This window comes from Furipterus horrens, unplaced genomic scaffold (genome assembly GCF_987537825.1).
Source record: "Furipterus horrens unplaced genomic scaffold, mFurHor1.1.pri manual_scaffold_1, whole genome shotgun sequence".
Lineage (NCBI taxonomy): Eukaryota > Metazoa > Chordata > Mammalia > Chiroptera > Furipteridae > Furipterus > Furipterus horrens.
In genome coordinates this window covers 4,097,684-4,113,107 of record NW_028327171.1, presented here as the reverse complement: position 1 = coordinate 4,113,107, position 15,424 = coordinate 4,097,684, and the positions used below count along the sequence as shown (strand labels likewise).

Genomic DNA, 15,424 nt, shown 5'->3' with positions numbered 1-15,424 from the left:
GGGGGAGGGACAGGAAAGCAAAAATAAAAAAAAAGGAAAAGAACACAGGAGATCAGAAAAGCACATGACTTGAAGTATTTTTGGTTTATCACTACTTAGGTTCAGTATGTCTTAGATCTCTCAATGTTACAAGTTCACCCTAAATTTCACAACTTTTATTTGCAAAGGATCTCATTGTCACCACGAGGATAAAGAACCACAAACCCTGGCAACACAGAAGTCCCATCTCTGTTACTCTGCTCCCCAGATGCTGAATCATGCTTACCTTGAAGTAACGGACCAGATAAACTAAGATTTGTCTTTTAACTTAAACAAGTTGGAACTTAACTGGGTTTCTGTCTTCTCATGCATTTATTTATTCGTTTGTTATGAGGAGAAGGGTGGAATTACAAAGAGTGAGAATGGAGTACTAGGGATACTTCACCTCGCTGTTGGAAATTTATTTTTAGTAACATGTAATTACCTCAATTGAAGCCAAAGTGGCCTCAATAAAAAACCCTTGGAAAAGACAAACCTTTGACTAAGCAAAAAAGCGAGCTCCTTCCAACGCATTTCTACTCTGTGTGACAACCAACGGATGGGACGTGACGCAATCATTCCCGCGCACCCACTTCACCTCCTCCTCAATGTTTAACTAGCCGGAGTCTATATTTACCTTCTAAGGTTCCAAATGATGATCCGTGTCCCCTTCTTACCCATAATAGCATCCAGTTCTGCTAGTAAATTCTGTTCCGTAGAAAACAGAGAATGTTCCAGAATTGCAGCGAGGCTTGCTTCTGATTCCACTAAATTAATCATCTGTCGTATATCCTAAGTTAAAGACTCAGACCAACAGCATATTTTCCACAGTTGCAATATGGATGCCAACTCAAAATTAAACAGAAAAATTACTTCCTAAACCATTTCCTACGTCGTAAATGGCAGTTTGATTTCAAATGAACCCCCAGAAGGAAGAGCGAGTTTACCATCCCTACTAATTAACCATTTCCAATATCTGAAACGTGTTTCCACGGAGGACGCTGTCCCAAAGACAGCCCGCCGGCCGTGGCAGTGAGCGGTTTCCCAGCCCACCCGCAGTGCGGCTGCAGGAGCTCAGCACGAAAGGCACCTGCCTCGCGGAAAGGCCTTCCGTGCGCAGTCCCCGCGATGCAGAGGACGACCGCGCAGGCGTGACGTAAGGGCACAGGCGGGGACAGGGACAGGAGCTGGAACGCAAGGTGTGATGAGAAACAAGAATCTGCAGGAAGGCCAAAGGACAGAAGAGCTCACGTCCTCTCTTCAGAGTTCCTACACAGTTTCCGTTTCAAAACCAAAAGGATATGGTGCTTGTTGAACGCCACGATGGGGACGACAACGTGCTCTGCTTTGATGGCCTCCAGGTAGGTCTGCGACAAGAGGCCCACGCTCATGGTCTCTCCGTTTTTGGTGAAAACAATGGCGTCCTGGCCCAAACGCATGGACCCGGACTTGAAGCCGTTCCCGTACAACCCGACTGGGACGTGGCCGTTCATGGTGACCTTGTCACTGAAGCCGAAGCTAAGAGAGAAGAGAGTTTAAAAATACATAAGACCTTCACGCTTTTAATTCGAAGCCTGTACCAGGTAAGAAGCCGGGTTCCGCGCGCTGGCCACCGCCTTCCTGGACGCACGCTCCTGGGCCACGGGCTAACCTGCCTCCCGCCTGCGGGCGCGTCCGGGGCGTGCGAAGGCGTCCGCACACCGAACAGGAGCCCGTGCCCACGGCCTGGCCCCCTGAAGTCTCTCCCCGTGAGCGTCAGCGGCTCTCTCGTTCTCAGCAAGCCGCCGGTGATGGGATGGCCGCTGGGGTCGCCCCGACTTTTCGGCAGCGCAGGAAGGCCGCTGCTACCACAGTCTCCCTCCGCCCGTGCCCACACTGAGTATCCTCGTTTCCATTCCAGGCGCCTTGGGTTCCATACTGACACCCGATACTGTGACCTAGAGCCCGAGGCCTTATGACTGTTTCATGCTCCTTCCCCCGCCTCTGAAGAATCCCTTTAAAGTTACCCCCACCCCAAGTGGTAAGTCTTACTGGGAACACTGGTGAAAACTGGTTTACACTAAAGCATAAACAACTGGTATCAACGTGCTACAACTCTATAAGAAGTGGCGGCATCCTAGATAGGCCAGACACGGCTGGCGGTGAGGGGCAGAATGGCAGCAACTGCCTAACAAACTGACAGCAGAGAACGAGGGAAAACTCAGGAGAACAGAGCACGCTGCGGACGCAGCCGCTCGTGTTTAAAAACCCAAGACTTGGGGCAGGAAGTGTGACACGTGACACCCTTGACCTGGGGGGCAGCAGTGACCCTCAGACGTGGGACACGGTTACACACCTCAGCATTTTATGCAGTTTATCTGAAGTCATGCCATTCCCATTGTCCGTGAACGTCAGGCAGACGTGGCTGTTTATCACTGTTTTGTCAATCCATATCTGCTTAGCATTCACATCAGGATCGTAGGCATTATCTGAGAAACAAGTTTTGAGAAATTCTGAGTCTGCATTTTGAAAAGAAGCAATTACTTCAGAACAATCCTGTAACATGCAACAGAGTAACATATTTTAAGGACGATTAAAAAGCTGAAATGCTCGGAACTCCTAGGACTTGCACACACGAAAGGCCAACACCGCGCCCTGCTAGGCACCACTCACTGACCGTCACACACACGTAACCCTTTCCACAGCCCCCCGTTCACTGCGCAGCGCAGATGCGGGCACTTGCCACCGAGAAAGCGTGACAACAGGAGGGGTCGCTGCGTTACAGAGGTCAACCAAGATCTGAAGGGCTGCTGCCCAAAGAACCAGCCTGGCTCCCACAGGGACGACAGGAGCCGAGTGTCAGCTGGCACTTGCGCTGACAGGGAAGGGACACAATGTGGCTGCTGGAAAGTGAGAGAGCAGCAGCGTTTCCTGCGAAGCTGCACGCAGAGAGGAAGATTTACCGTCCTCAGAGCTCTTCAAACTGTGGCCCTTTTCAATTGTTAAAGAGAAAACCACAGGCCCAAAATAGTGTCCCTCGTGCTAAAACCCCATGACACCAAACCCAGATTTTAATGCCGGATTTAACTGCAATTTTAGCCTCTCCCAGAAACATTATCTTACTTAACCTTCACCAGTCTGGACTTTCCTGGCCAAGCACCAGGTAATCTGTCCCTTGGTCCTCCCCATCTCCTACAGAAAGAACAGGCAAGGCAACCTACAGGATAATAAACGCCCAAAGGTGGGCCCCCCAAATCCTTTTTCTTTTGCTAATAGCTCCCTTGCTCCAGCCGGCTTCCTATAAAATCCTCCGTCGTACAACCGAAGGGCCCTTACAGCTGCCAGATGGGACGCTGCCCCACTCACGCATCGCTTCATGACAAGCTTCATGACAATTACGTCTCCAAATTTACTTGGTTAAATCATGTTTTTGAAAACAATCTAACCAAAATTTGTGGTTGATTTTACACTTCTATGATCTCTGTACACCTCCCATTTAACTTCCTCGTTTAGCAACCTTGTTTCTCTCAGAATGGGTTGCTTACAAAGGAACACATCAAAAGAAAAAAATTTAAAAATTTTCAACAGTAGCTATAATACAATTAACTTGTGAACTAAGATCCAGTCAAATATCCCAGTTATTGTAAATAATGGTTCTCAAGCTACCCTTCCGTAATTCAGACTAGAATTCAAACCAAATAATCTTTTTAAATCAGCCACTTCAGGAAAGACAGTGTTTCACTAAAACTCAAAATCCGATACACCACCCAGAGCTCTAGGACTTGCAGTTGCTCTAACAGAAAAGAAAGGCAGAGAATCACTGTATGTGAAAGAAAAATCCCAGGTCGGGGCGATTCTCTGGGTTGCCATGAAAAACAGTGACAGTGAACAGCTGCTACGCTGTAGCATATCCAGCCGGGTTTTTAAAAAACACCTGGCCCTGGCCGGCTGGCTCAGCGGGTTGGTGTGCTGTCCCGTGCACCGAAAGGTTGCGGGTTCAATCCCAGTCAGGGCACGTATGGGAGGCAACCAACCAATGTTTCTCTCTCTTTCTCCTCCTCTCTCTCTAAAAATTAATAAACATATCCTGAGGTGAGGATTCAAAACAAAACAAAACAAGACATCTGAACAGCATCTTTGCTGGGACCCTCTGGAAAACCTAACTATACCAAAGAAAAGAAAGGTGCTCAAAATTGCTTCTTTTCTAAGATAGATCCTTCCTTGATAAAGAACCTACAGTACATCTAAGGGCCCCGGCCAGGGAGCTCAGGTCATTGGAGCGTCCTCTGGATTACAGGGTCCTCCTCATACACGAAGGTTGCAAGTTCAGTCCCCAGTCAGGGCACATGCAAGAGGCAACCAATGAATATGCATAAATCAGTGGAACGACAGATCAATGTTGGTCTCTTTCCCTCTCTCTCATCTTTCTCTTCACCTCGCTCTCTCTCTCTCAAAAAAAAAAAAAAATCAGTAAGTTAAAAATAAAAAAACACAGCCCTAGCTGGTTGTGCCTCAGTGGATTGAGCATCAGCCTGCGAACCAAAGGGAACACCAGTTCGATTCCCAGTCAGGGCACAGGCCTGGGTTGCGGGCCAGGTCCCCCGTTGGGGGCACATGAGAGGCAAACACACAGTGATGCTTCTCTCCCTCTCTTCCTCCCTTCCCCTCTCTCTAAACATAAATAAAATCTTCAAAATAAATAAATAAATAAAATAATAATAAAGGACATTTAAGAATACCTAAGAATATAATTTTCCTTCATCATGTTCCTCAAACACAGGCTTAATTTAAATTCATGTGCATGAATCTCCCCACTCCCCCCTAAAATCATGACTCATACGTAAATCTGATCACTACCTTGTCTCTTTTCTCATGTTCATTGAAGGAAACAAGAATTTACTACCACAAATGTAACATAACATTAATCCCCCTACTTAACACTAGAAAAATTAATTTATTGTTTTCCAGATTTCCCAACTATTAAAAAATGTAATTCTCACTTTTTACAGTGGATCTATTTCTTTTATAATCAGAATAAAAATATTTTCAACATAAATGCTTTATGAACTTAGCAAATTAAAATAGTTTGAAAGTAGTACAGGAAAGGCTGAATAGTGATTAATTTGACAAACATTTGAATAGCTATTATGCTAGGTAAGCTTCAAGTTTTACCCATATTGTTATCCTTCAAGATACTTTTGTTTTTTAAAAAAGGATATTTACATGATATTTCTCAATGAAGTTTTTTTAAAACTTCAATTGCAAGTAACATGTTACACATGAAAAATATCAAGTTTACATACCTATTAATTCAGCAACTGCACTGAATGGCCACGTGTGACTCGTAGAATTTGTATGTAAGAACTTCGGGCAAAGCTGAAACAGACCAATGAGTCATGTAAATTCCAGGCTTGCGTTTAAGAACAGAAACTGAGAAAAGAAGCACCGCGAGGCCCTCCGTGAAAGCGCCGCAGGCAGGAGAAAGTCGGCGGCCAAGCGGCGCGCACCCCACGACTGCAGGAGGACCCCGGCCCAGCCAGGCCTGCCAGGGCTGCTTCCCAGGCCGGTCCCACGCAGTAAACGCAGTGAGCGTCTCCCCCTGGCGGCTCCGACCCGGTCCTCAGCCTGTCCCGCTCCTCCCGCCTGACACCTTTCCTACCCGACACCCCAGCTGGAGCTAATGTAAACTCTTTTTTATTTTTTTATTTTTTAATTTTTTTTATTTTTTAATTTTTTTATTTTGGTTTTTCAATTACAATTGTCCCCTAATGTAAACTCTTTGAAACAACTTAATCTGCCTTTACAAAACCTCATGGATGAGGGTGCCCGTCAGCGCCAGGAGAGGGGACATGTCTGTCTTTTGCACCCAGCTCTGCTGTTCTGGTTTAGACTTCATGCCCAGGTTCTGGTCCTTTTCTGGCTACCATTTGCCTCAATAAACCCTTTTCAGTAGAGCTTTCAACTGTAAGTTTTTGTTTGTTTAACAAAACCAATATAATTTTCTGCCCTTGCACTGAACAACACTGAGACCAAGTAAGAACAACCTAGCTGCTTCTTTCAGGCTATACCTGGAAAACACAGCCTAGCAGATAACTCTCCTGGAAGGCAGGGCTGTCAGTCTGCTCGCCAAGACTTTCTGCAGGACACCAGTCAAGACCGCGGTGCAGGCGGACGGGGCCCGCCTCCTCCCACAACCCCATCAAAATGACAACTGAACGCAGGACCACCGTCCTCAGAATTGTCAGAACCCGAGGTGGATGGAAGTCCGACAACCACGGAATTACAGAAACCACATCCATCCAGACGGGCAGGAGAGGCGCAGCGCAGAACGGGCTGGTCCCAAACCCACGTGCGGTGGGTAAGAAACCTAGAGCAGTATCTCGGGAGCGAGGTGCCCCAGCCCCACACCAGGCGCCCAGCCCAGGGTCCCAGGGCCAAGAAGATAAATCCCCACAACTTCTGGCCGCCAACACCAGTGGGGATTGAGTCGGTGGAAGAAACTGCTGGAGCCCAAACACCGGGGCAGCAGCTTGGCAGGCACCAGTGGCAACCGGGGAGGGACGGAGCTGGGGGACAGCCTTCTCCCAGGCAGAAAGACAAGCAGAGACCGCTGTTCCTTCTCAGAACCCTCCCCTACAGAGCCACAGGGGCGCCTTATCTGAGGCTCCCTCAGCCAGGCTACACTGTCAGCCCCGCCCTAGAGATCCCCTGAGACTGGGTCCCACACAAACTACCACTCAGCCTAGGGGCCCACCCAAGCTGTTAACAGGGGCTTTTCCATGTGAATGGCTGGTCTTGGCTCCTGCTGCCCAACTTCCTGACTCCTCTCCCAGCAGCAGCAGCAGCAGCAGCTGGCCGCAGTGAGCCCAGGCCCGGCGCCGGCAGCTGGCAGCCTAGCCTCACAGCTTGGCAGCGCGCGCATCTCCAAGCCCAGCGCACGCACGCGCACACACACACAGAGAGAGAGAGAGCAGCCATCTCAGATCGCTTTACAGCTCAGGCAGGTGCCCCGGGTAAAACACAGGCGGGGGCTGACCTTGGCCTGCACCCCCGGGAAACCCCAGGGCCAGTGCACCCAGCGGACAGCAGAGACCGCACTGGAGCACCACCACCTGCCCCTGCACAGCTGAGCCTCACGAAGGGCAGAGGTTGGTGGTCAGAGGTCACAGCCAGGCCTTGCAGCTGACTGGCCTGGATAAGTCCCTCCCATTGATCTGCCAACAGCAACCCAGGCTCATCTACAAGAGGAGGGTGCACTCAGCCCACACAAAGGGCGCACCTCAAGTACCCAGCTTGGGTGGTGGGGGAGGCTGTGTCACCGAGCCCTTCAGGACACCTACTACATTAGGGTCACGCTACCAAGACACAGAGTCAAAGCAGCTCCACCTAACACACAGAAACAAACACAGGGAGGCTGCCAAACTGAGGAGGCAAAGAAACACGGTCCAGATGAAGGAAGTTTGGGGGAGGATGTGGGGAAATGAACTCCTGCGTACTCTTTGAAGAAACATAAAATGGTACAGCCACTATAAGGGGGTTCCTCAAAAAACAAGTAAATAGAGAATTACTATGGAATCCAGCAATTCCACTTCTGAGAAATACAGTAAGTAGTCCCTCTCTATATCACGGTTCACTTATTGCGGGATTTTTAAAAAATATTATATTTAATTATTTATCGCAGATTTTTCACTATATCGCGGGAGTTTTCGGTACTGTATACGCATGTTGTTAAAGTTACGTAGGTTTAAGAGTGTAGAATATGTTTAAGAACATAAGTAGTGTTTATAAAAGTGTGGGAAAGGCTAATAACGGAGTGGGAACGGTTTATAAGTGCGTGGGAAGGGTTTATAAAGCCTTAAAATATATGTAAATACTGAAATAAAGGTAAGGTACCTACTTCGCGGGTTCTCACCTATTGCAGGGGGGCTAGAATATAATACCCACGGTAGGTGAGGGATCGCTGTATACTGAAAAGTACTGAAAATGGAGTCTCAAAGAGATATTTGTAAACCCATGTTAAAAGCATTATTCACAATAGCCAAAAAGTGGAAGCAGCCCAACTGTGTTGGCTGAATGAACAGATAAAGTGTAGCGTGTTTACACAATGAAACACTCTTCAGCCTGAAAAAGGGAACTCTGACACCTGTTACGACATGGATGAACTCTGAAGACATCACGTGAAGTGAGATAAGCTGTTCACAAAAAGACACAGTTATGATTCCATTTATACAAGGTCCTCAGAGGAGTCACATTCACAGCAAGTATTGCAGAAGGGTGACTGTCAGGGCTGGTGTTCCACCACAGTGACAAACAAATAAAAACCTAGTTGGCAAGCTGATACTTCTGCCTCCTTTGCCCTGCTGAGCTTCCAGAAGAGCTGGCAGACCAGCTGCCGCGGGCAGGAGCCTGGATGTCAAGTTCCTCTAGAAAACAGCACGAGCTCTCGTGGTTCTATCTGGGTCACCTACCATTACGCTTTCTGGATGACGTTCTTTTTGTCGTTGTTGTTCTCACTTTAAAGAAATTCCTGTGAAACAATATTTTAGTGATTTTACACATACTTATTTTATGGTCTAACACGTGCACTCTTCAGTGTCTGCAGACACGGGCACAGGGCGCCCCAACAAAGAAGCTGCCTCCTTCCCATCTGATCGCTCAATGCTGAAGGCCACCGAAGGACTCACTGGACTCGGGGATGGACATCGTTCGGTCAGCGCTCAGGGCTCACTCGGAAGTGGAGGCAGAAGGCCAGCCACCCCCTCAGGTGCGGCTCTGGTGGTCGGAGCGCCGTTCCACACACCGAAAGGTGGCGGGCGCCATCTCTGGTCAGGGCACATGCAGGAATCAGCCAGTGAATGCCTAAGTAAGTGGAACACCAAATCGCTCTTTCTCTAAAATCAATAAGTAAGCATTTAAATAATCAAAACAATACACTGTTAAGAAGCAAAGGTAGAGGTAAAGCAGAGTAAAGAAAACTTCAAAAGTACTATGACTAGTATGCCCAGCAAATAGAACAAATGTTTTGACCCAGGAGATTTTAAGAAGACATTCGGAAAACAACAAAGTGCTTATACTAATGAAATACATGACAAGAGCGAGGTAGGGGATCACATGGGAGAAGGCTCCCAGGAAGGAAAGAAAAACCAATGAGACAAGAAACAGCAGACAGACGAGGGCAGAAAAACAGAGGGAAGAAATCTGTTAAACAAATGAGAAGGTTTTCTTGAATTTCCAGCCCACATACCCAAGGCAATGCATAGGGCTCTATTCAACAGTAAAACATGTCTTTAAAATTTTGAGACAAATCATTTCTAATCTAGAATTTCAGACCTAGCCAATATACGGAAAGAGCAAGAAATGGTACCAAAAACAAATTTCCAAGAAATGACATAAAAGTTTTTCTTCCCAACTGTAATAGAACAACAATTTTAAAAATGGGGGGAAAAAGTAAAATAAAAAATAAAATTTAAATTAAAAAAAAATGTTTTTTCTTCCCATGTACAGTTTTTAAGAAGTTGCACTGGCCTTGGGAGGCTCCGTGGACCCCACCGTGCCAGTAACAGAACAGCCAGGGTCTCCCCCGTGCTTACAGCAGGCACATGCCCTCGTGCGCACTTGCGAGCTGGGCAGGGTTATTTCCCCCACACTTCAGGCTGGAAACTCAGGCCCAAAGAGCTTAATGTAAGGAACTTGTCCAGGGCCCCGGATCCAGTTGTTGGCCAGACTCTGGTCCCAGGCGGGAGGGCGCCAGAGCCCGTGCTCTTAGTCACTAAGACTCCGTGCTTACTAAGGGAGAAAACCTCAAAAGAGGAATACGTGATGGCGACTCAACCAAAAGGGGAAGGAAACTTCCAGAAAAAATGACAGAAGGAAGTCCCCAGATCACTACTGAACCAACAAAACTGAGAATACTGGGTGTTTGAACACATCGGGAAAGATTTCCCAGCTCTCAAAGTCTGAAAGAAAAAGTGGTCAATCGGTACAGAGCAAAACTAAGCAAACAAGCAAGTAAAATACAAGTCAATGGTTAAGTTCAGGGAAAAGAAAAAGCTGCACAGCCGAGAAAACACAACCGTACTTCTGCCCGACTCCCCTGCCAACAACAGGAAGCGCGATAAGTCGTCCGGTAAGTCAACCAGCAGAGACACGCGCCCTGGAGGGACGGGAGGGAGGAGGTGACAGCGCGTGCAGGCGCCAGCTCGGCCCGCAGCGGGATTTCGGCTTTGGACTTAGAAACCTGGAGGCAAAAAGCGAGTATTTAAGTGAGTTTTTGTCCCTCCACACTGCACTCCGGGATCGCCCAGCCGACTGCGGGACGTTTTAACTGCACGCGGGATGGCGCGCGCTGCGTGCCTCACGATTCCTGGACCCTCGGCTACCGCGGCCCCGGGGCGCGGTCCCGTGGGCGGATGAGCGCGGCCAGGCTCCAATGACTCGTCCGCGTGGCAACAGAGAGGTCTATCTCAGTTCTCATGGGGTACGAAACGGCCTTGGAGTTGTCTGCCTAGGCGTCCCTCAGCCCCTGGGCCACGCAGAAACCGGTGGCAGGCTGGACCAGACCCAGGAGCCGCAGCGGGCCAGCTCCTGTCCTCAAGCCACCAGAGTCCAGACGCTGCAGGTGGGAGATCTCGGTCAAGGGGGCTCCGAACGGCCGCCATGACCCACAAAAGAACGGCTTCGCTCCCGGGCAGCGGCTTCACCCCGACAGCCAGCGAACGACAGGGGTCTCGCAAGACTGTCCTGACTCTCCTCCCGCTTTCTGTCCCCGCTCAGTCTTGAACAGCAGGGGGAGGGAGAAGAGAACCCAAGGGCGCACCTGGGAAAAGCCAGCTCCCGGTTTGTCCCCACTGTGGGGTCCCGGGCCTGCATCTGGCCCAATCTGGGGACGGGGTTGGGCGGGACAATTCAACAAGCCCCAGATATGAAACCAGAGGCGGCCAGACTTGACAACACCTGCCCTAAGCGTGGCGCCCTGGAACCTGCCCGGCTTCGCCCTGTGCAGCGATGACCCACCGGCAAAGAATGCTCCAGCCTGCAGTGAGAAAGCAAAGCTGCGCGCTCCGTTCCAGCTGCTCGGTGCCATTCCCTGCCATGAGCCGGTCCTGTAACCGACCACCCTTCACTCAGCACGGGGGAGAGCGCGCAGGAGCCGCGCCCCCTCCCCGGGAAGAACGAGGAGCGCAGAACGTCGGGCAAAGCATCGGCGTTCTGCACCGACACCCAAAAGCCGACCAGCCTGAAAAATGAAACACTTCCAACTCCACACGCAGCCCGGGGAACGCGAAGTGAACCCAGACGCCGTGTCACGCGCATCGGGGCTCCAGCCCCACGACACCGGGCGCCGGGAAGAAACGGCCAAATGAATGAAAGCCGCGCAGGGCGCCGTTTCGAAGCTCAAGAGCAATAAGCGCGGAGGCCGGGCAGCCAGCCCCCGGCGAGGGCCAGGTTTCATCAACGACCACCAGCAACTTCTCCGGGTAATCGGGGAGGAGCGCCACGCCCCCGCTGTAGGACCTGCGATCTGAGTCCGTATTGCGTGCCCGCTCCCCGCGCGGGGACCCGCAGACTCGGGCCAGGCTGGAGGGTGTGCGGGGACCCGACGGAGGCGCGGCGGAGGGGCGCGCGGGGAGCACGGGGAGCCCGAGGACCCAGCTCCGCCCGCGGGAGCCGGCAGGGGTTTCAACGAGGCAGCCTCGCCCGCGCTCGCGGCGCCCCGTGCCGCTGCCAGGGGTCAAGGCCACCGGCGTCTCTGGGCGCAGCCCGCCGCTCCCGCCCCCCCCCCCGGGGTGCCCGCAGGCCCGCAGGCCGAGAAGGGGCAGGGGGCGCGCGCGATCCGAGGCCGGCGAGCCAGCCGCCGAGGCCCCCGCTGGCGGACCAGAGCTGCCAGACAGCCCGGACGGAGCCGGAAGGAGGGGCCGCGGCCCCGGCCCCGCCCGAAGCCTCGGGGGCAAAACCGAAACCTAACGCGGAGGACACGGGACGCAGCCCGGGACGCGGCCCGGCCCGGCCCTGTTCGCCCGCCGAGCCGCTCCGCCGACCGGACAGCGACGGCTGCCCCCTCCCCCGACCCCGCCGCGGCCCGAGCCGCCCGGCCGGCGAGTCGCCACCGCCCACTGCCGGCCCCCCCTCGCCAGCCCGCCTGCCCGCCCTCCAGGGACACGGCCGCTCCACCCCTCGCGAGCGCTCACCGCGCTGAGGCGGATCCCGCTGGGTGGCTGCGCCGCCATCTTGAGCGAGCTACAAAGCCAGGACCGGCCTCTGCCGCAGCCCGACCGGGAGGGAGGCCGCGGGGACTGTTGTGGGGCCCGCGCGGGCCCGCCCACTTCCGGGGCGGGCCTCGCGGGCGCCCCGCCCACTCACTTCCGCCCGCGGGCGCGGTGGGGTTGGGTGCTTGCGAAAGGCGGATTGCCCGGCGGGGAGAGGCGGTTGCGGCCACGAGGTTGGGCTCCGAGCCTGCGGGGGCGGGGCGGGCCCAGAGCTATTGCATCAATGGACCTGGGGGCATGAGGGTCTGCATTCCGAAGCCTGCCATCGCGACGTGCGCTGGTGGCCCAGAAAGACAGACCCGAGGCGCTTGACCTGGCCGCCTGTGAACTGCGCTGTGAAAAGCCGTCCCTTGCCCGCCAGTGGCAACGGGATCTGAAAGCTTATTAACAAAATGAAGCACTGGTACCTCCTGGATTTACCCTGAAAATTATCATCATACAACCTGGTAGAGCCCTGTTTCTCGCGTGCACATTTATTGATCCTTTTGCTCCACAGACTTATTTGGTGACTTATTTGGAGGTGGGCATTGGACGGAGCAGATATAGAAATGAGTAAGTCAAGGCGAAACCGGAGAAGTCCGCGTCGGGGCTGCCTGTCGCCTGCCAGACCCCATAAGCAGAGACAGATGTTACAGAAACAGGGGAGTCCAAAAACAAACCCCAGAGTTTGCAGCTGGGAGATAGGCAACAGGAAGCAGCTTTCAGGATGCCCTTGCATGCCTGGAGCTAGTGGCTGGAAACATTGTTGCAAAGATCCGCTTTACTTCCAAGACTCAGGAAGATGGGAGGGATCTTGGGCTGTGGGCTGGTATGGAAGAAGCAGACAGAGCCTACTTAGGGTTCTGTGAATGGTCAGGACTGTTTGCAACACCCACTGTGTGAGAGGACGCAGGGGGAGAGAGGAGGCAGGGAGGGAGAGAGAAGCAGGTGTGGACATTTTGGGCTGGCTCTGGCTCTAGGAGGCTCTCTCTCAGGCTCTCTCTGGCCCTCACGCCCTCACTCTCTGGCTCTTGTGGGCTCCCTCCATGTGGCTTGGAGCCGGGGTCTCTAGGCGGCTTTAAGAAGGGGCTCTTGCCAGGCTGCTTTGAGGAGAGGAGATCCATGCGATTTGCAGGAAGAAGGCAGTTTGCAAGGAGGCTGAGAATCCAGGTAGTCCTGCATTGAGAGCTGGAGGGCACCACAGCAGAGAAAGGACCTCCCCAATCAGAACTGAGTGATTGGCAGCTACTGGTAAAGCCGAACTGTGCCTAGGAAGTGGGGAAACGGTGTTCCTGACTTTTCTAAGACTGGCCAGGTCTGGGAGGGGGAGGCAGAACTATGTGCAAATAAACAATTCTTTTTCTTTTCACCAAACCCTGGTATTCAGAGTTATAATTCTGGCGGCGGGCAATCGGACCCCTAACTAAACAGCCCGGGGGTTCTGCTTCAATCGGAGCAGCCCAGGGTTCTGTTACACAGGGATTTAATCTATGGGCACTGTATTCAGATGCTCGGCAATCTGCGAAGATGGCGGTTCCTACCCTAACAGACCGTCTTAGATTCCATTTTAAACAGACCCTTGTTATAAGGAGAAGAAAAGTGTAGGTAAGGGGGTTGAAATTCAGGGGAAAAGTCAATCAGTTAAAAGCTGCGGCACCCTTCCACCTGTGCCCTGGGCGGTGGTTGGTGGTCACCTCACCCTGGAGCCCAGTGGCTCAGATACCATCTTCATGGCCCGCAGTCCTCCTGAGGCACAAGGTGGAATGGCTCAGGGTCTCCCGGAGTCCAGGTGGGTCATACCTCCAGTTCCTGAAACAATAGTGTTTTACGTACATTGATTACTAAGTTCATTAGCTATTACCTGAAACTAAATTTTTTCCAACACGTGAGCCTCCCATCAAAGGGCTGTCTACACTGAAAGTAAAGAAAAGATTGAAAAGTTTTTAAAATATCCATTGCGTTTTTGACTGTAAAAGTGGTATTTTCTTTGTAAAAATTCTAATAATACAGAAATGTAAAACAAAATTGAGCCCCGATTCTTTCACCAGAACATATAAACAATGTGGTATATATTATTCCAGACTTGAACCCAGTAAAGCTGGCACTGATGCGGCCTGTCACTACCTGAACCAATAAGTAGACACAAGGATTGAGTCTTCATCAGCACTTTATTCGGGTGCTGGCGATCTGACAAGACAGCGGGTCATGCACCCTAAAAATACCATCTTAACATCTCACCTCAAGCCACCGTTTCAATAGGGACAAGGAAAGGGCAGGTAAAGGGTTTGGAAAGAGGTTAATCAGACAAGAGTTGCAGTCCAGCAGCAAGTTTCTTAGTATTTATTTATCTGCCTGTTACAGAAACAGGGGAGTCCAAAAATCCCCAGAGCTTGCAGCTGGGGGATGGGGAGAAGGAAGCAGCTTTTGGAATGCCTCCACATGCCTGAGGCTGGTGGCTAGTGTCTTTCTTATGCAAATGGCTTTAATGCATCCAAAGCCTCAGGTAGATGGGAGGGGTCTTGAACCAGGGGACGGTATGGAAAGCACACAGAGCCTACGTAAGGGTCTGTGAATGGTCAGAACTGTTTGCAACGCCCACTGCGTCAGAGGACGCAGTCGGGGATATATAAGCAGCTGCGGACATTTTAGCTCAGACTCTCTCGCTCTCTGACTCTCGCTCTCTCGCTCTGGCTCGCGCGCTCGCTCTCGGGGTCTCGCTCTCGCTCTCGTGGGCTCCCTCCATGTGGCTTGGAGAAGGGGTCTCCAGGCTGCGTTAAGAGGCTCTCGCCATGTGGTTTTGAGAAGGAGAGGAGATCCGCGCAGTTTGCAGGAAGAAGGCAGTTTGCAAGGAGGCTGAGAATCCAGGCAGTTCTGCATTGAGAGCTGGAGGGCACCGCAGCACAGAAAGGACCTCCCCAATGGGAACTGAGTGATTGGCAGCTGCTGGTAAAGCTGAACTGTGCCTGGGAAGTAGGGAAACGGTGTTTCTGACTTTCCTAAAACTAGCTTGGTTTGGAAGGGGGGGAGGCAAGGATATGTGTTTGTGGGTGTTTTAAAGAGCATAAGACTTAATAACAGAAATCCGCAAATAACTAAATCTATATAACTGTTAAATAAACAATTCTTTTTCTTTTCACCAAACTCTGGTATCGAGAGTTATAATTTTGGCGGCGGGCAATTGG

The 15,424-nt window shown here is 51.5% G+C and overlaps 1 protein-coding gene across 1 annotated transcript in view; it reads right to left on the bottom strand.

The window, feature by feature from the left end:
- The window catches only part of MORC3 (MORC family CW-type zinc finger 3), a 34,375-nt gene extending 22,070 nt beyond the window's left edge, over nucleotides 1–12,305 (bottom strand). The window contains exons 1-5 of the mRNA XM_090271686.1: nucleotides 12,186–12,305; nucleotides 5,301–5,373; nucleotides 2,354–2,486; nucleotides 1,322–1,536; nucleotides 656–803 (exon numbers count right to left, since the gene is read on the bottom strand). Of these exons, the coding sequence (XP_090127812.1) occupies nucleotides 656–803; nucleotides 1,322–1,536; nucleotides 2,354–2,486; nucleotides 5,301–5,373; nucleotides 12,186–12,224 (608 nt within the window). The 5' untranslated portion in view covers nucleotides 12,225–12,305. The remainder of the gene's footprint in view (nucleotides 1–655; nucleotides 804–1,321; nucleotides 1,537–2,353; nucleotides 2,487–5,300; nucleotides 5,374–12,185) is intronic.
- Between the last annotated feature and the right edge of the window lie 3,119 nt (nucleotides 12,306–15,424).